The sequence below is a fragment of the Chrysemys picta genome, chromosome 3 (assembly GCF_011386835.1).
Source record: "Chrysemys picta bellii isolate R12L10 chromosome 3, ASM1138683v2, whole genome shotgun sequence".
NCBI lineage: Eukaryota > Metazoa > Chordata > Testudines > Emydidae > Chrysemys > Chrysemys picta.
This window is the reverse complement of record NC_088793.1, coordinates 23,848,086-23,868,992: the sequence shown is the minus strand read 5'-3', so window position 1 is coordinate 23,868,992 and position 20,907 is coordinate 23,848,086. Positions and strand designations below refer to the sequence as shown.

General features: G+C 42.2%; 1 protein-coding gene across 4 annotated transcripts in view; it reads right to left on the bottom strand.

Moving 5' to 3' along the window:
• Positions 1-372: 372 nt before the first annotated feature.
• Positions 373-20,907, bottom strand: part of LDAH (lipid droplet associated hydrolase) — a 183,642-nt gene continuing 163,107 nt past the window's right edge. For 3 of the 4 annotated variants that reach the window (XM_065587612.1, XM_065587611.1, XM_065587613.1), the window contains 2 exons: positions 19,154-19,236; positions 373-2,476 (listed from right to left, as the gene is read on the bottom strand). In XM_065587612.1, coding sequence (XP_065443684.1) covers positions 2,285-2,476; positions 19,154-19,236 — 275 coding nt within the window. In that variant the 3' untranslated portion in view covers positions 373-2,284. The remainder of the gene's footprint in view (positions 2,477-19,153; positions 19,237-20,907) is intronic. The other variant, XR_010599388.1, reaches the window with a different exon arrangement.

The window sequence follows — 20,907 nt, the reverse complement described above, 5'->3', positions numbered from 1 at the left end:
CTTAGAGCAAACAGATTTAATAAAGTCATAAGGGATTATTCAGCAGCAGGTCTGGCTGTTACTGACCATCTCTACCCACATGATAGGTCTCAGTGCATTCAGTGGGATTTACTATCATCATTTAACAGGGCACAAGAGAGGAACAATATAAAAAGAATACACAAAGTTCATGTATTGTGAAGTCAGTTCCCCATCTTCTGTATATGAATTATACACCGTGAACAAGAGTACGCCATAGGTTTTCAGTTTCCAGGCTTCGGTGGTTGCTTGTAGTCTCTTGTTACGGCAAGATTTTCTACCTCTGGAAGGGCCACTTAAAACAGCTGAATGTTTACAAACTGATTCCATACCCAGCTATTCAATTCAATATACTGCAAGGAATGAACAATTTATTCAATCATATCAACACGTAATTACAGAAGAATCTACTGAACTCAATGCTGACATTTGTTGCTAACATACATATATATGCTTCACCCTGCACATGGAGTATCTATGCCAGAACATGGGTTCAGAAGCCGCAGCAGAAAGAACATTTAAAATGACTGCATATCAGCATCTGGGGGCTGTTTGACCACACATATAACTGTAGATTTCAAAACTGGGCACAGTGATTTTTGTTGTTGCAGTTGTTATGACCATATAAGGCAACAACATATATTCTATTGTGCCACTATGGTCCTGCTGAGGGAAGGCGGCTTCTATGAGCTTGTAATAACCATGACCGGGTTAGTTTCACAGAACAGTCTGGGACAATTGCCTCACACACACTCAACTTATGCCACTACAGACTGCCTAACATTTCAACCTTAAGCATCATCTTCTGTTTCATTAACATCATTCACAAACATCATCCATAAATTCATTGGTGTACCAGATGTTATACAACCCTGGAGTTTTGAAGACAAGTCCACAGAAAACTGGAAATTGGATTCTGCTACAGTTTGCCTTTAAATATCAGAACGTAACAAAGGAATTTAAACAGAAATGACTGTGTGTGTAATCATATAAAGGAATAGCAAGAAGAGAATTCTTGGGTTATCCAGTCTGACCTCCTGCATCATACAGGACTTCCTTATCATCTCCCCTAGTGCCTTATTTAAATTCTTAATGGATCATACAAGTCAGAGATGTAAAAGACATATTAGGTCACCAATCTCCCTGCCAGGGAAGGGTTGCTCCTTACACTATATTATCCAGTGCTTTTTCTATTTTTAAGTGTCTCTGGGGACTGGGCTCATATCTTTTCCTTTGAGAGACTATTTCACAATCTCACTGTTAGGACATCTTTTCCTGATTCCACCTGTCTCTCTTGGCAATTTCTGCTCCCAATGCCTACAGAGTTTTCATTCTTAGCTTTGTGTCATTTTCACAATGACAGATTTTTTTTTTGCACTGTTTGCAATCTCGATTGAAGTGAAATAAAAGGGCGAAGGAGTGTGCATGAGGATGATGAAGTGTATTTATCAGTAATGTATTAGAGTAAGGACCAGATCCTCAGCTGATACAAACTGACAAACTGATGGAGCTTATTTACATCATCTGAGGATCTGGGCCTATATGTTTTAAAAGGGTTCATGAAATTTCATATGCACATCCAGTTGTGACAGAAATGTTGGCCATTTTCTTATTGTGAATTCATTCAACTTGTGCATTTGGGTCAAAAGTTTTAATCTTGCATCCCTCTAGAGTTAGGGACTTAAATCTATATTTAGGCACATGACAAAAGTGGCTTGATTTTTTAAAGGGGCTGAACACCTGCAGTTCCCATTGACCGCAGTGGGTGTGCAGTACCTCTGAGAACTACGCCACTTATGTAAGTGGATGAACATGGATTTAGCTATTTAACTTGAGACATTCCACTCTGACACTTTTGACCTTAGGTCTGTCCTTTCCCTGCTCTCATTTTGAACGTGTAGCTCTTCTAGCACTTACCAGCCATGTGTCCAAAGAGATGTCTTGGTAGTTCTCATACCAATTTTGTGGACAGTGCTATCAGCTGATAATTATTTCATACTCTGTAAAGTCCTGATCTATATTTGATAGAATCCCTGAAATGCCTTGTAGAGCCCTGCTGGTACAGCATGGGGATCCAATATTATTGTGCTGATGGAGCTATACTTTAGACCAGTCAGTGGGACTTTATCCTTCTGTAAGATGTCTCAGTAGAAAACAAGCCATAATCTATAATGCACAGAAAAATTAGGGTCAGACTCTGACAGAGAATTACACATTCACCAAAGGGCAACTTTTTTTTTCTTGTCATTATTCACTGAAGGAGTGTTTATAATCTGGTCAGAATGTCTTGTAACCAGTCTGTGATCATCGCCGCCACCTCTCTGCTGGCATCTAGGACAAAAGCATGGCGGATTCCCTTCTCACAGAGCCGAATGTCCCCATCCGGAAAATCCATCTTGATCTCTTCAAAATACTGTTGTGGGCACCAGTTGTCTGCAACTCCATAATAAAAAATCAGCTAGAAATCAAAGCATAGAAAAAACATTCATTTGAAAGGGGAAGGAGGGAGCAATAGTCAAATAAAGGAACAACACAGAATCCTAGAAATTAGGGGAAATGGCATGATCCAGCAGTCCTGCTACTGATCATGATAAAATAACTTCACCTCGCTATGCCTCTGTTTCCCCATCTGCAAAACTAGGGATAATGATACTTTGTGAAGTGTTCTGAGATCAACTGGATGAGTACTCAGTAAGGGCGAAGATTTTCATTATTATTTGAGATTGAAAACCCTGTTAAACCCATTAGATCAAGAAGTCCATGCCTCACCAGGGCAGACCGTAAGCTTCTTAACAGTATCTACGTTATTAAGGGAGAGTTTTCCAATGATTCTGTCTAGTAAGAAATGACCAGTTAAGTTGTGACTGGATACACATATTAAATATTCTTTAACACTACCGTATATAAAGAAAAATTAAATCTAAAGGCCAGATCCTCTGCTGGCACAGCTCCATTGAAATCAATTTACACCAGCTCAGGATCTGGCCTGATACAATTTACATATAAACATACCATCTTCTTTCTCCCATACACCATGAAAGATGTTGAACCACCAGATAACGTTGTTCCAGTCATCACATTGGTGATGAAAACAAAATGATCCCTGTACACTTCACAATCTTTAATGTATTTATCTTCACAACACCCCTGTGAGGTATTATCCCCATTTACAGATGGGGAACCAAGGCTAAGAGATGGTAAATGAGTTGTCCAAGGTCACAAAGGATGTCTCTGGCAGAGCAGGAATCTGAAGCCAGGGCTCCAAAGTCCTAAGTTAATGCTGTAACCAATGGAGCATCTTCCTCTCTACTAGGAAAGTGAAAATGTCTCTTTCTTAGAAATCATTTCAAAACCCTTCTGGTATCGTCTCAAATTTTCATAACCGCTTTTTCAAGGGGTTACAGACGGCAAAGTCGTAAGATTTTGAAAATGTGCAAGAATGGGTCAAAAAATGATGCTTTGTGCTAAAATGTCTGAATGCAAGTACGAAAATATGTTGATTTCTCAATGGGTCACATGTACAGCTTGGTCCAATTACATTAATTATATTTGTTGCATATTTCATTTCTGAGCTTCAGCGCATAACTGAGCAACACAAACAAATCAGGAGACAAACAAGATTGTTTTCAATCACAAAAAAGCTTCAATTGTTTTAATTTTAAACGATTCTGCAACAATTTGAAATAGAAATAAATACACCTCATTGTATACTGGAGTAGAGGTGGGCAAAGGGCCAAAATTTCATTATGGATGGCATTTCACAAAATGTTTGTGTCTCATTTGTTTTCCTCTCACTGAAGCTCACCAACCCAAATTTTGGATACAGTGGAATACTGGCTGTAACAGCCAGTCTTTAATGGACACGTAACTAATACAAGTTATACATCTAACTGCGTGCGCACATGTGTTTAACATAAACACAACTAAGCTACTGAACACAGAGTCTCGCAATGGGCAGTGTTATGTAATTTTAATAATAGGTGGGATTACCAGCCATGCCAGTTTAATATAAAAAAATTATATTCATAAATATTCTAATTAGAAATTCCTGAACTTTGTTAGAATCCAAATTTGTTTTCTGATAGTCAGTTCTGCTACCTGAATCCAGGTGTTGAATGGATTGTGCCATACAATCTAAAATGTGGGTCACAATCGGCGGGGGAGATTTTCAATGGCACACATGGAATTAAGGCACCAACGAAAAGTCAATGGGAGTTCGGTATCTAACTATCATTTATAGCTTTGAAATTCTCTCTGTAAAGGGTAAAGCAGTGAAACTCTTCACCTATACACTACGTTGCCAAGAAAACTGTAGATGAACTTTGCCATTAATCCCAACTCATTCAGACCTCCACAATTCAAATGTGCCCTCCTTCCTTTTAAGATCAATCGCCTGGCTCTGGCCCACTTCATGGCCCTTTACTCCTTTCCCCAATTCTTTTGCTTATCGAGCCTGCGGCTACTCCTCTGTCCCTCTGTACAATTTGGTGACTGGTTGAGAACAAACGTTCTCCACTGCAGCTAGCACTTTATGGAAAAGACTTTCTTTACCTCCAGGCTGCATACAGTAAAACCTGCCAAGAGCGACACCTCATGGGAGTTAGCAAAAGGGGTGACTTGTAAGAGGTGGTCGCTCTTCAAAGGTTTGCTGTAAAATGGGCACTTTTGTGATGTAGAAAAAGACTACTATTATTACCCATGTTTCATGTTTAATTTGAATCGCCTTTTGAATGAACATTACATACAGTATACAATACAGTTCTGTACGGTATTTAAAATCTCTTGGTGGGTTTATTAATACAGTAGAACAGCAGAGTATACAAAAGTACACAGCATTTCTCAAATTGGGGGTCCAGACCCAAAAGGGGGTTGCAAGGCTATTGTAGGGGGTTTATGGTATCGCCACCCTGATTTCTGCGCTGCCTTCAGAGCTGGGCGGCTGTAGAGTGGGGGCTGCTGGCTGGGCACCCAGCTCTGCAGGCCACTCCAGTGCCAGCAGAGAAGTAAGGGTGACAATACCATACCATGCCATGCCACCCTTACTTCTGTGCTGCTGCTGGCAGTGGTACTGCCTTCAGAGCTGGGCACTCAGCCAGCAACTGCTGCTCTCTGCTCTGCCTTCAGAGCGGGGTGGCCAGAAAGCAGCAGCTGCTAGCCAAGCACCCAGCTCTGAAGGCAACGCCGCCGTCAGCAGCAGCACAGAAGTAAGGAAGATTGGTTTCTCCTACAGGTTTGTTTTTACGGAAGGGAGTAAGGAAATGTGGTCGCTAGTCACAGATGACAGGTTGTTACTGTTCACAGATTCTTCATAGTTAAATTATAGGGGGAAAACATTCCATGGCCTCTGTAAGTGGTCACTCATGACAGGTGGTCTCTCTTCAGAGGTGGTCCCTAAGGCAGGTTTTACTGCATTTAGATTAAGTAGCTCTGTAATTAACGAAACATGAGTAGTTGGAGGCATGTGGACTCTTCATCAAGAGTGGGGCATGTTGGCCTTCTGTATGCTATTTGTGTACTTGGGAATCTGTAAAATACATCTTTTCCTCTGGCCCATGTGTGGCTGTAGAGTTGACCGGAGTCAGTACAATCGCTATACCATTAGGAGTACACTATTGCCAACCCAAGTATTCAAAAAACATGAGTCAGGCCCCAATATTCACAAGACTGGCTTAAAAAATCACGAGATTTAAGGGAAAAAACAATAAATTTGGGATTCTTATTATTTTCCTTCTGATCTTGGGACATGTAAGATTCACATTTTGTAGCTGACACCAGGAGAACTAGACGCTTACTTTGTAAAAAATGAAAGCTAAGACACTCAGGTAATAACCTGATCCAGCACAGTAACTCCTCACTTAACGTTGTAGTTGTGTTCCTGAAAAATGTGACTTTAAGCAAAACGATGTTAAGCGAATCCAATTTTCCCATAAGAATTAATATAAATGAGGGGGTTAGGTTCCAGGGAAATTTTTTTCACCAGACAAAAGACTATATTACATATATATATATATACACACGGTATAAGTTTTAAACAAACAATTTAATACTTGTACACAGTGATGATGATTGTGAAGCTTGGTTGATGTGGAGGAGTCAGAGGGTGGGATATTTCCTTACTGCTAAATGATGAACTAGCAATTGGCTGAGCCCTCCAGGGTTAACTCTCTCACTCTATAAGGCAGCAGGAATAGAGGGAGATATGCGCATTTCCCCTTTAAGTACACTGCCTTGTTAATTAGATCAGCTTGCTGAGACCGCAGCTGCTGCAAGCTCCCTCCGTCCTGAGCCCTGGTGTGTCCCCCCCTACTCTATGGAAGATGGGGTAAGCAGGGTGCAGGAGCAGGGGAGAGTGGGACACCCTGACATTAGCCCCGGTTCTTCCTTCCCTCCCCCCCGCACAGCAAGCAGGAGTCTCGGGTAGCAGCTCCAAGGCAGAGGGCAGGAGCAGCACATGGCAGTGGGAGGAGGGACAGCTGCAATTGATAGCCTGCTGGGCGGCTGCTGCACAGGGAACTTAGGGGAGCGGGGAGCTAATAGGGGGGCTGCCGGTCCACCCTGGTTCCAAGCCTCCACCAGCTAGCTCCAACGGGCTGCTCTTCCTGCAAGCAGTATACAAAGCAGGCGGCTGCCAAACGACGTTAGAAGAGAGCATTACACAACTTTAAACGAGCATGTTCCCTAATTGATCGGCAACGTAACAACGAAACAACATTAACTGGGATGACTTTAAGTGAGGAGTTACTGTAATTGGGGCTTTAAGAAAAACCCTCAAATATCACAAGACATGATAAAATTGTGAGAGTTGGTAATCCTGTGAGTAAGGCATTTTAGCTTATGTGATCCCTCACGAGAGGCACCTGTTGCTTGTGAATGAACAAAGCTGTCTGGTTTTTCTCAGAATTTCTCTACAGGGACAGAGTTAAGGTTTTAACTGGGTATTTCAAGATTTTAAAATTTTGGGGTTTAAGTTTAATCTTAACGCTTCATATAGTAGTAATGACAATGTTCTTGTGAGCTGTTTTACTCTTAAGTATTTTTAACCTTAACTCCTTAAATGTTGCCTGCATACAGTATTATCAGCTCCTCTGCCAGACCTGGCACAATGATAGCTGCTGCTGTGTAAACACTAGGAGAATCTGAGATTGATATCAACAGGATGTTTACATCTTAAAGAGTTTCTAAGAAAACAGTAAAGATTTCCTGCAGTTGACTCTATTGGCATTTATTTTAGTATGTATGACAGTTCAAAAAAAGTATACATTATTGAGGGTCGAATTTCCTTATGCCTCTTCTATGACTCTGATAGGTCAATACCGAAAACAAACAAACAAAAATAGTTAAAAATATCGATTGGATTAAACACAGTTTCCTTTATCTTTTTGGAATTCGGTACACAACACAGAGTACACTACTCCTTGGGCAAGCACTACTCCAACTGATGGCACGGAACAAAGGATTGGCCCTGAGTGGATATAAACTGGCGGTGGCACATGTGCCACTGCAATCAAGCTAGTATCAGTATCCTCATTGTAAAATCCTGATGTCAGAAATGCTAACTCTATTATTACTCCCGCATGCATTCACTGGATAAGGCAGCAGCGTTCCTTCCTGAAGGGTCTCTCCAAAGTAACTAGTCAATAGCTGGTTTAAAAGACTTTAGCCCAGGATTAATTTTTGTCTCAGTCAAGATGTATCGAAACTGATTTGTGGAAGTGCCTCCTCCTCCTGCCAAGAGCATAATGTGAATGAGACAGAAATGGATTGGTCTGGGATGCTCTATTCCAGTTTTGGATTTGCCTCAGCAGTGCTTTGGCTTCACCAATCCGTTTCTGGGTGGAATTCAAAGTGTTGGTTTTAACCTATAATACTCTAAACATTTGGGGACCTGGTTCTCTGAGACGCCACCTCTCTCCCCCTGCGATATTGCTGCAGTTGAGATCAATGGGTGTGATGGCAAAGCCTTTGGACCTTGCTGCCTAGCTAGCTCTGTCAGAGCCCAGATTTGTTAACTTTCCAGGCACATTGTAAAGCAATTTTTGTTTGTTTGCTGGGACTCTGCAGATGGGCTGGTTGTCAATCTGCAGCACAGGACAGTATTTGGAATAGTTACTTGTCTGGCTTGTGGTAAAGTTGTAAGGGACAGATCTTAATTATTTGTGTGGTTTTAAAAAACAAACATTAAGGAAAGCACTAGATTTTGTGAAACCTAAATAAATAAAATCAGCTTCTCTGTAAAAACTGAGAGCTGAAAGGCAACTGAAACCCAGCTTTCAATGTGATGAAAGTACTGAGTTCTGAAAAGTGGGTTCTGTACACGTGGCTATTTAGCACATGATTCTATAGGCCATGTGATTCCTCTGTATTTGCGATATGTTTCATGCTATGGAATACACTGCGTAGAGTAGACTCCTTGGTGTTCATGCCTAATCCCCATCAGGGTTTATGGAATGTATATGTCTGGACAACAGGGAAGTTTGTTCGCTCTCTCTTTGCTTCAGTGCAACCTCATGCAAAAATATCTGTTAATAATGCTAACGGCAGCTATGCATGTGGACCAAAGATTACACAGAGAACTATTTACTTACAGTGCCTGAGACTCAAAGGCTATCGGGTAAAAAATATCCTTTTAATAAAGGATGCATAGGATTTGCCATAAATAAGGGAGACTGGAACAGCCCTTTACATAATACAGATTATTTTTAAAAGCTTAAATAAAGTGCTTTGCAATATATATTTAGCTGTGTCAGTAATGTGCAATCTCATAAGGAAAGTTTGTCTAAACTTCAAATATAAAAAAACGGATTTGAAAACCGCAGTTGAAGTTTTAGCAATATATGATCGGATTCTGCTGCCCTTGCTCACTCCAGACCAGATTCTGATACTCTTACTGACATTCAACAGGACCTTACCTCCCCTATGTCATTGGGATTGCCATGGAGTAGGGTGCTACTCAACTTGAGTAAGGATATCAAAGCCTGGTCTTTGGCGAGCAGTTCCATTGACTTCAACATGACAATTGAAGGGGAAAGATGAGTGAGGGCAGCAGCATCTAGCCCACTGTGACCCACAGTGACAAAGGCCAGGCCAGGCAGAGCAAAGCTGAAACTGACCTGGTTCTCAGCTCATAACACTGGGCTCTATTTTTCTTCATCTATGACTATGGGTACGTCTACACAGCAAGCAGGATCCTGTGGCAGCTAGTCTCAGAGCCTGGGTCTACATACTATGGTGCTAATAATAGCTGTGTAGATGTTCGGGCTTGGGCTGCAACTCAGGATCTGAAGCCTTGGGGCAGGGGTGGGCTCTGGGGCAGGTCCTACAGAAAAAAATAGCCATGAACCACTGCACGTTGGGTGTGACGAAATGGGACAAAAATTGGGAGAATTTCTATAAAACCAGAGTGCAAGAATTTACTAAATGCCTTCTCTTGGAAGCCCTAAAAGCAGAGATATTAGTCCTTTTTTAAGAGTGCATTCCCATTGATGGCCACAGGACTGCTCATGTGAATAAAGATAAGTCACAAGTAAGACTTACAAGCCCAGGCCTTAAAACAAGCCCAGGAATATACTTAAAGGAATTAAATATCATTTGGGAACACTATGCGGTAATGTTACTGCTTATCACAGCCTTGTGGAAAATCTGCTATAGCCATTTACCCTTTCTTCTGACTTTTCCTTACACTTGCAAAGATTGTGATGTTCAGTGTTGATTCGTCTTTTACCAATATTGAATTACAGCACATTTCCTTTTTTGTAAAAATCACAATAAACTTCCTCTAGTACAGTATCTGTGCTTCCAGTTTCTGTTAGGAAAGGGAGTAGGTGTTATTACAGTGAAGGAACTCAGTTCAGCTGGCTCTAGAATAATCAGCTAACAATAATTAACCCCCATAGCTTAGTTAGTCTTGCATCACTAAACCCTACCTTTTTTGTCTGGATTTTGTAATTTAACATAACTCTGGAGGGTGCTGCAATACCGAGCCTATTGGAGATTCACTCACTGCATGGTTTTCATTAACAATGTTCGTGCCCCTATTTAAAAAAAATCCACCATAATTATATGGGAAACAGGCAAATCTCCATTTTCTGCATACAATTCCATTGCCACCGCCATCAAATGTGCATATTTTCCCTCTTTAGAAGTCTGCAAGTGAAATGCCTCAACTAACGACCCAAATAATGTTCCAAGCCCCACAAAACACACATCTGACCAATTAGCATTGTTAGACTGGGAACCCTAGTTCTGAAGAGAAACATATTTTCTATTGCTCCCCAACTAGTAAGAATTACACTTAAATCTGGACGGAGGGAGACTGGAATAATTTAGTGTCTCCTCTTCCCTCTCCTTCAGAACACAACATGAAAACATGATCCAGAAATAACTTTTCTATTTCCCAGCAGCTGGCACCGTCAGGTGTTAAGGTTGGCTTTTAACTTATGATCACACTGACTACTCAACAGTATAAATTTTTTAAAGCGACAACTTGCCAACTCTATAGCAACTTGGACTATAGTTCCTATTTTTATAAACTTCCAACCTTTATAAATCAAACCCACTTTTACTGTCAATATACTTCCAATTTAACTTAAGGCCAACTCAGATTTTTCCCCTAATTCTCACATTCCCAGAAATTACTAGAAGGAAGAATAAAAAAAGAGAGGCATTTAACCTCACGTTTGTTTCTGCTGCTTCTTTGGCTTGCCAGCTGCCCATAACCTTGCCTCAACATTTCATTGTCTTGGGTACATTTGCCCTTTTTGAAAGGTGACGACACAGTGGAATCAATAAAACAAAGTTAACGCAGGTTTTCAAAGGTCCCTGCATGCCCAGGCATTGCATAGGTTGACAGTGTCAAGAAAAACACTTACTAAAGCAGACAAAGGCACCTGCAAACTGTTATCATAGGTTCTGATTCAGCAAAGGAAATAAGCATGTGTGTAACCTGAAGCATGTGAGCAGTCCCACTGAATTCAATGGAACTACGTAGCTGTAAGTAGGGCCCTACCAAATTCATGGCCATGAAAAACACGTCACAGACCGTGAAATCTGGTCTTTTGTGTGCTTTTACCCTATAAGATACAGATTTCACAGGGGAGACCAGCATTTTGGGGGTCCTGACCCAAAAGGGAGTTGCAGGGGGGTCACTGTATTGCCACCCTTACTTCTGCGCTGCCTTCAGAGCTGAGTGGCTGGAGAGCGGCGGCTCTTGGCCATGCACCCAGCTCTGGAGGCAGCACCCCCCCCAGCAGCAGCACAGAAGTGAGCATGGCAATACTATACCATGCCACCCTTGCTTCTGCGCTGCTGCCTTCAGAGCAGGGCGGCTGGAGAGTGGCGGCTGCTGGCTGAGGGCCCAGCTCTGCAGGCATCAGCGCAGCAGTAAGGGTGGTGATACCATACCCCGCCTTCCTTACTTCTGCGCTACTGCTGGTGGCAGCTCTGCCTTCAGAGGTGGGCTTCCTGCCAACAGAGCCACTCTCCAGCTGCCCAGCTCTGAAGACAGTGCCGCAGCCCGCAGCAGTGCGGCAGTAAGGGTAGCAATACTTGGGCTTTAAACTAGGTTTGACGGGGACAGGTGAGCAAAGCCCACAGGTAAGTGGGGAACATGGAGACCTGGGAGATGGGTCGGAAACAAGAGGGAGCGTGGGCTATAATGGCAGAGAGAAAGGAGGGTCAGGGCAAAACTGGAAGGCAAGATCAAACCAGTATCTTAGATGCCTATATACAAATGCGAGAAGTATGGGTAATAAGCAGGAAGAACTGGAAGTGCTAATAAATAAATACAACTATGACATTGTTGACATCAATGAAACTTGGTGGGATAATACACACGATTGGAATATTGGTGTGAATGGGTACAGCTTGCTCAGGAAGGATAGACAGGGGAAAAAGGGAGGAGGTGTTGCCTTATATATTAAAAATGTACACACTTGGACTGAGGTGGAGATGGACATAGGAGACGGAAGTGTTGAGAGTCTCTGGGTTAGGCTAAAAGGGGTAAAAAACAAGGGTGATGTCATGCTAGGGGTCTACTACAGGCCACCTAACCAGGTGGAAGAGGTGGATGAGGCTTTTTTTAAACAACTAACAAAATCATCCAAAGCCCAAGATTTGGTGGTGATGGGGGACTTCAACTATCCAGATATATGTTGTGAAAATAACACAGCGGGGCACAGACTATCCAATAAATTCTTGGACTGCATTGCAGACAACTTTTTATTTCAGAAGGTTGAAAAAGCTACTAGGGGGGAAGCTTTCTAGACTTGATTTTAACAAATAGGGAGGAACTCATTGAGAATTTGAAAGTAGAAGGCAGCTTGGGTGAAAGTGATCATGAAATCATAGAGTTTGCAATTCTCAGGATGGGTAGAAGGGAGTACAGCAAAATAGAGACAATGGATTTCAGGAAGGCAGATTTTTGGTAAGCTCAGAGAGCTGATAGGTAAGTCCCATGGAAATCAAGACTGAGGGGAAAAACAACTGAGGAGAGTTGGCAGTTTTTCAAAGGGACACTATTAAGGGCCCAAAAGCAAGCTATTCCGCTGGTTAGGAAAGATAGAAAATGTGGCAAAAGACCACCTTGGTTTAACCACGAGATCTTGCATGATCTAAAAAATAAAAAGGAGTCATATAAAAAATGGAAACTAGGACAGATTACAAAGGATGAATATAGGCAAACAGCACAGGAATGCAGGGGCAAGATTAGAAAGGCAAAGGCACAAAATGAGCTCAAACTAGCTACAGGAATAAAGGGAAACAAGAAGACTTTTTATCAATACATTAGAAGCAAGAGGAAGACCAAAGACAGGGTAGGCCCACTGCTCAGTGAAGAGGGAGAAACAGTAACAGGAAACTTGGAAATGGCAGAGATGCTTAATGACTTCTTTGTTTCGGTCTTCACCGAGAAGTCTGAAGGAATGCCAAACATAGTGAATGCTAATGGGAAGGGGGTAGGTTTAGCAGATAAAATAAAAAAAGAACAAGTTCAAAATCATTTAGAAAAGTTAGATGCCTGCAAGTCACCAGGGCCTAATGAAATGCATCCTAGAATAGTCAAGGAGCTAATAGAGGAGGTATCTGAGCCTCTAGCTATTATCTTTGGAAAATCATGGGAGACGGGAGAGATTCCAGAAGACTGGAAAAGGGCAAATATAGTGCCCATCTATAAAAAGGGAAATAAAAACAACCCAGGAAACTACAGACCACTTAGTTTAACTTCTGTGCCAGGGAAGATAATGGAGCAAGAAATTAAGGATATCATCTGCAAACACTTGGAAGGTGGTAAGGTGATAGGGAATAGCCAGCATGGATTTGTAAAGAACAAATCGTGTCAAACCAATCTGATAGCTTTCTTTGATAGGATAATGAGTCTTGTGGATAAGGGAGAAGCTGTGGATGTGGTATACCTAGACTTTAGTAGGGCATTTGATACGGTCTCGCATGATATTCTTATCAATAAACTAGGCAAATACAATTTAGATGGGGCTACTATAAGGTGGGTGCATAACTGGCTGGATAACCTTATTCAGAGAGTTGTTATTAATGGTTCCCAATCCTGCTGGAAAGGCATAACAAGTGGGGTTCCACAGGGGTCTGTTTTGGGACCGGCTCTGTTCAATATCTTCATTAACGACTTAGATATTGGCATAGAAAGTACGATTATTAAGTTTGCAGATGATATCAAACTGGGAGGGATGGCAACTGCTTTAGAGGACAGGGTCATAATTCAAAATGATCTGGACAAATTGGAGAAATGGTCTGAGGTAAACAGGATGAAGTTTAACAAAGACAAATGCAAAGTGCTCCACTTAGGAAGGAACAATCAGTTTCACACATACAGAATGGGAAGAGACTGTCTAGGAAGGAGTACGGCAGAAAGGGATCTAGGGGTTATAGTGGACCACAAGCTAAATATGAGTCAACAGTATGATGCTGTTGCAAAAAAAGCAAACGTGATTCTGGGATGTATTAACAGGTGTGTTGTGAGCAAGACACGAGAAGTCATTCTTCCGCTCTACTCTGCGCTGGATAGGCCTCAACTGGAGTATTGTGTCCAGTTCTGGACACCGCATTTCAAGAAAGATGTGGATTGGAGAGGGTCCAGAGAAGAGCAACAAGAATGATTAAAGGTCTTGAGAACATGACCTATGAAGGAAGGCTGAAAGAATTGGGTTTGTTTAGTTTGGAAAAGAGAAGACTGACAGGGGACATAATAGCAATTTTCAGGTATCTAAAAGGGTGTCATAAGGAGGAGGGAGAAAACTTGTTCACCTTAGCCTCTAAGGATAGAACAAGAAGCAGTGGGCTTAAACAGCAGCAAGGGAAGTTTAGGTTGGACATTAGGAAAAAGTTCCTAACTGTCAGGGTGGTTAAACACTGGAATAAATTGCCTAGGGAGGTTGTGGAATCTCCATCTCTGGAGATATTTAAGAGTAGATTAGATAAATGTCTATCAGAGATGGTCTAGACAGTATTTGGTCCTGCCATGCGGGCAGGGGACTGGACTCAATGACCTCTCGAGGTCCCTTCCAGTCCTAGAATCTATGAATCTATGAAAAACTCCCCCTACAATAATCTTGTGACCCCTTTTTTGGTCAGGACCCCTACAATTACAACACCGTGAAATTTCAGATTGAAATAGCTGAAATCATGAAATGTACGATTTAAAAAATCCTAGAACCGTGAAACTGACCAAAATGGACCGTGAATTTGGTAGGGCTCTAGCTATAAGCACTGTGGCTCTGACCCAGCAAAGCACATAATGCACATCGATAGTCTCATTGAAGTCAATGGGTCTGCTCGTGCTTAAAGTTAAGCATGTGATTAAGGTAAAATTTCCAAAAGTGCCTAAAGTCCAATCTTGCAAATAACTACTTCACTTTATTACCACGAGCAGTCCCATTGTAACCTGCAAAGCTTTACTGACATGGGGTGTGATCCAAAGCACACTGAAATGAGTGGGAGTCTCCAGTGGCTTTAATGACCTTTGGATCAAGCATATTCATAGATTCATAGATTCTAGGACTGGAAGGGACCTCGAGAGGTCATCGAGTCCAGTCCCCTGCCCGCATGGCAGGACCAAATACTGTCTAGACCATCCCTGATAGACATTTATCTAACCGACTCTTAAATATCTCCAGAGATGGAGATTCCACAACCTCCCTAGGCAATTTATTCCAGTGTTTAACCACCCTGGCAGCTAGGAACTTTTTCCTAATGTCCAACCTAGACCTCCCTTGCTGCAGTTTAAACCCACTGCTTTTTGTGATTAGTTCTATTTAAGTCAAGTCAATGAGACTACCTGCAAGGATCAGGCCTTCGGGGTCTTCTTTAAGAATCTCCTTAAGGGAGACAGGACAATTGTCCTTCCCCACAAAGGCCGAGTTAAATAAAATAAAATCATACAAGCCCAGTGCTGCATGATGAGAGTGTCATGGCAACGTTTTTTGAACATCAGAACTGGAGCATGCTCTTCTGAAGGATTCGTTGAGATTGCATCTTGTGCTTTCTCTATCTGCATCCACGCCAAACCTGTCTGGGCAGCTTAAGGGAATAATTGTGTTGAAAGGAATGATAGACAGCATTGCTACGGCACTGCTGACTGTGAGTGGAGATTTTTGGTTACCTAGCCCCAACTTGCAGTATTTTATTTCCAGTGCGCAAAATATTAAAATGCATTTCGAAGCGTGCAGCAGCAAAGTGACACATAAAATCAAAATCTAACCTTAACCAACTGACAGAAAATAGACATGGTTGGATTCTATGATCTGCCAAGTTCACCTTGCCCTGCTTACATTGCATGGCACACAGTGGGCTACGGTAGCTGGAGATTTACACTGGAGAATTCCCCTCTGTAGAGAGGGAATCTCTGCCAGTGTCAAGTGCTGGAAACCACTCTTGCAGGTCCAGGGAGAGAGAGTGTGAAAAGCATGGAGAAAGGAGGGGGCGTGGCTGAGCGAGTCTTTGCTACTCCTGATTCTCCATTGGTGTAAGGTCCCTCAGTAGAGTAAGTCAAAGTTGCCCCTATCTGGCCTTAACTTATACCAGAGCCAAGCAGCTGAAGATCAGGGAGTCACTATTGTCTCCGCAAAAAGAAGAACAGGAGTACTTGTGGCACCTTAGAGACTAACAAATTTATTAGAGCATAAGCTTTCGTGGACTACAGCCCACTTCTTCGGATGCATATCTCCCTATTGTCTCCCTGACCCCTCTGCACTGTGCCTGGGCTGTTTCAGGTGCAGTGGAAAATCAAGCCCACAGAATCTGATTCTATATAATAAGTTTCCAGGATTAGCACTCTGAAGCCTCCTGTGTCTGTTGAGTTAGTGTGAAGCACTGGAAACAGCTATAAAGAAGGCTGAGAGCTCTTTTTATTCAGAATATCACCAGGTTCAATTATCATTGGATTTTGCAGTCTGTCACTATCCAATTAAGTTCTCTGCCATTTTGACTTTACAAATTACACCTGAGTGCAGAGGTGCTGGAACTAGGGGGCTGCCACACCCCCTGGCTTGAAGTAGTAATAACAACCCACATACATGGTTTCTGCCTTCAGCACCCCCCACTATAAAAATTGTTCCAGCACCACTGCCTGAGACAGCAGGGCATGTATCTATGCCATGCAAAGAGTTTGAGATGATTGTGATGTCAGAGGTAACTCAACATGAGAACATAAGAATGGCCATACTGGGTCAGACCAAAGGTCCATTCAGCCCAGTATCCTGTCTTCTGACAGTGGCCAATGCTAGGTGCCCCAGAGGGAGTGATCCTAACAGGTAAAGATCAAGTGATCTCTCTCCTGCCATCCATCTCCACCCTCTGACAACAGAGGCTAGGGACATCATTCCTTACCCATCCTGGCTAATAGCCATTAATGGACTTAACCTCCATGAATTTATCTAGTTCTCTTTTAAACCATGTTATAGTCCTAGCCTTCACAACCTCTTCAGGCAAGGAGTTCCACAGGTTGACTGTGCGCTGTGTGAAGAAGAACTTCCTTTTATTTGTTTTAAACCTGTTGCCCATTAATTTCATTATGGGAACAAGTAAATAACTTTTCCTTATTCACTTTCTCCACACCACTCATGATTTTATATACCTTTATCATATCCCCCCCTTAGTCTCCACTTTTCCAAGCTGAAGAGTCCTAGCCTCTTTAATCTCTCCTCATATGGACCCATTCCAAACCCCTAATCATTTTAGTTGCCCTTCTCTGAACCTTTTCTAATGCCAGTGTATCTTTTTTGAGATGAGGAGACCACATCTGTACGGAGCATTCAAGATGTGGGCATACCATGGATTTATATAAGGGCAAGATATTCTCCATCTTATTCTCTATCCCTTTTGTAATGATTCCTAACATCCTGTTTGCTTTTTTGACTGCCACTGCACACTGTGTGGACGTCTTCAGAGAACTATCCACGATGACTCCAAGATCTCTTTCCTGATTCGTTGTAGCTAAATTAGCCCCCATCATATTGTATGTATAGTTGGGGTTATTTTTTCCAATGTGCATTACTTTACATTTATCCACGTTAAATTTCATTTGCCATTTTGTTGCCCAATCACTTCATTTTGTGAGATCTTTTTGAAGTTATTCACAGTCTGCTTTGGTCTTAACTATCTTGAGCTGTTTAGTATTGTCTGAAAACTTTGCCACCTCTCTGTTTACTCGTTTCTCCAGATCGTTTATGAATAAGTTGAATAGGATTGGTCCTAGGATTGACCCTTGGGGAACACCACTAGTTACCCCTCTCCATTCTGAAAATTTACCATTTATTCCTACCCTTTGTTCCCTGTCTTTTAACCAGTCCTCAATTCATGAAAGGATCTTCCTTCTTATCCCATAACAACTTAATTTACGTAAGAGCCTTTGGTGAGGGAACTTGTCAAAGGCTTTCTGGAAATCTAAGTACACTATGTCCACTGGATCCCCCTTGTCCACATGTTTGCTGACCCCTTCAAAGAACTCTAATAGATTAGTGAGACATGATTTCCCTTTACAGAAACCATGTTGACTTTTGCCCAACAATTTATGTTCTTCTATGTGTCTGACAATTGTATTCTTTACTATTGTTTCAACTAATTTGCCCGGTACTGACATAGGACTTACCGGTCTGTAGTTGCCGGGATCACCTCTAGAGCCCTTTTAAAATATTGGCATTACATTAGCTATCTTCCAGTCATTGGGTACAGAAGCTGATTTAAAGGACAGGTTACAAACCATAGTTAATAGTTCCGCAATTTCACATTTGAGTTCTTTCAGAACTCTTGGGTGAATGCCAACCAATCACCACACTTACTCTACAGCTTATTTGCATGGAACTAATTCATTGGTTCTGTGAGGAAGACTGCTCAGATGGTGGACTACTTGGCTTAACTGCCCGCACCCAACTGCAACCCACACAAATCAACATAAACCCTAGTACAATCCCTCAGACACAAATCAACACAACCACCTATACCCATAAACACCACAACCAGTACACACAATAACCCAAATACATAGCTCCTCACCACACACTCCTCGCTTTGTCACCCATACAAATCTACACAATTCTCCCAGCACAATGCAACTGACACACAAATCAACATAACCACTGACACAACAACCCCAAACATCACTCTGAAGCCTAGAATGTCTCTTGAGTTACTGTGAAGTGACAAATACAGCTACAAGTACGTTTGAGAGCTCTTTTTGTTTAGCATATCATCAGGTTCAATCATCACTGGGATTTGTGGTCTGTTACTGTCCAATTTTTAAGTTCTCAGATATTTTCAGCTTTTTTACACACAACTTTACGAATTACACCTATGCAATAGCATGGGTTTTCAGTTACTAGTCTAATAATAATTGTTGATCTTAAGTAGAAAATATCATGGACCAGATTCTGCTCTCAGTTACAGTGGTGTAAAGCCAGAGTAATTAGAGTCAACAGGTCTGAGTCTTCTTTTACATTGGTGTACATCAGAAGTAACCCCTCTGAAGTCAATGGAGTTACACTGGTGTAAAAGTGGTCTGAAATCAAAATCAGGCCCAGTGGAATTCCTCTGGATTTACATTGGTGTAACTGAACGCAGAAGTTGTCCCCAAGTGATTAGGCATCTCACAAAACTCTGAAGATTAAACGGTTACCTTCTTTAAATTTTGTTTGATAGTTGTACTGTCTCTCTCCACAACCTTCATCATTTCTTGGCTTGCCATATACAGGACATTCGCTGCAGAAAAAGAAATGCACAGTAATGCAATTAGAAAGCATATCTCTTACACTTACAGCAAGCTATGGGCCCAATCCTGCAAACAAATGCTACCGGCTGTGCACTTATTATCCTGCAAAATCCACGAAAAGCAACACAGCTGATAGAAAGCGTTCGCAGGACTGGGCCTTGGGCCCTAAAATATCAAGCAAGATAATTTTCAGTGAAATTCACTTTTCACTATTCATATGACACAGCCACTTTGCTATCGACTTTCTGAGAGGGCTACCTGACCCAAAGTATTAGTGAAGAAAAAGGTGCAATGTATTAATTAATTATTATTATATTCTTCGGTGTGATCTCTAGTATGCTCTTTTGGAATAATCAGAATGGATGGAATTCTCAGCACTCAAACAGCATTTTTTCATTTTCAAAGCACTTTGCAAATATATACAGTAATTTATTTTCTCAATACTCCTGTAAGTTAGGTAATTCTGAGTTAATGTCAATTATTATTATTATTATTATTCTATGGATTGTGGTAGTGCCTAGAGGTTCCAATCACAATCCAGGACCCCTTTGTGCTAGGTACTGCACTAGCACAGACTCTAAGCTATCCGGCTGTCAGAAGCAATCCTCACCTGAGGAGGGAATGGTCAGGTATCCATGACGGCTAATACTACGCTGGCTGCTGGTTTTTCAGGAGAGACTTTCTAAAAACAGGGTCCTGTCTGCTTACTATGGACATAAAAGACCCCATGAGGCCCTCTGTGGATGGCGTACCTGGCCATGGCCCCTCCTTCCAACCATGTCTTCTTGGCAGCCATCACCAGGGTGGCTGGTTGCTAGCAGTGCTTTGTGTATAGTCTGATCTGGCTCCAGTTGAAGTTCATGGGAGTTTTGCCACTAATTTGCAAGAGCACCAGAAGCCAGCCTGTTGGGACTGGGATGAATGGGGCTATATACATTAAAAATATTACTGACCACCAACGTGGAACTTGACAATCTTGCTAGGGATACCGCATGCAATTTCCTGTTCTCAGCCCAACAGCGACAGCAAAACTGAGTTAGGGCAAGGACAGACATGTAAAAAGTCTTCTGCCTGCAGCCTATTTAGAGTCTCCTGTCTCCCCTCTCTCCCATCTCTGCTTCAGGAGGTGACAGATTGCTCACTGATGGGTTCTATTGAGACATACTGAGTTGCTATTGTGGTATTTGCCCACAAAGAGGGTTTTTCCTCTTCAGGGAGCGCAGAAGCAACCACTTGCACAACAAAAAGAAAAGAGTCCGGGGCTGCCCAATTCCCACCGAAATTCAGTGGGAGTTAAGAACCAAACTCCCTTAGGCTCCTGCAAAGATCCAAGCCTTGGGCTACAATTTTCATGTGCGACTGATGATTTTGGGTGCACAAAATGAGACACCTTTAGGGTTACCATATTTCAGGTTCCCAAAAAGAGGACACTGCTGGGGCAGGGGGTGCTGGTGGGTGAGCTGGAGGGATGTGTGTGTGTATTGGGAGGGATATTTGGGGGTACTGGAGGGGTGTGTTTACTGGGACGGGGCTTGGGGGTGCTGGAGGAGTGTGTGTACTGGGAGGGAGTATTTGGGGGGCTGCTGCAGGGGTGTGCGAATACTGGGAAGGGTACCGTGGTGGTACTGGAGCAGGTACCTGAGGCCTCACTCTTGAGGTGG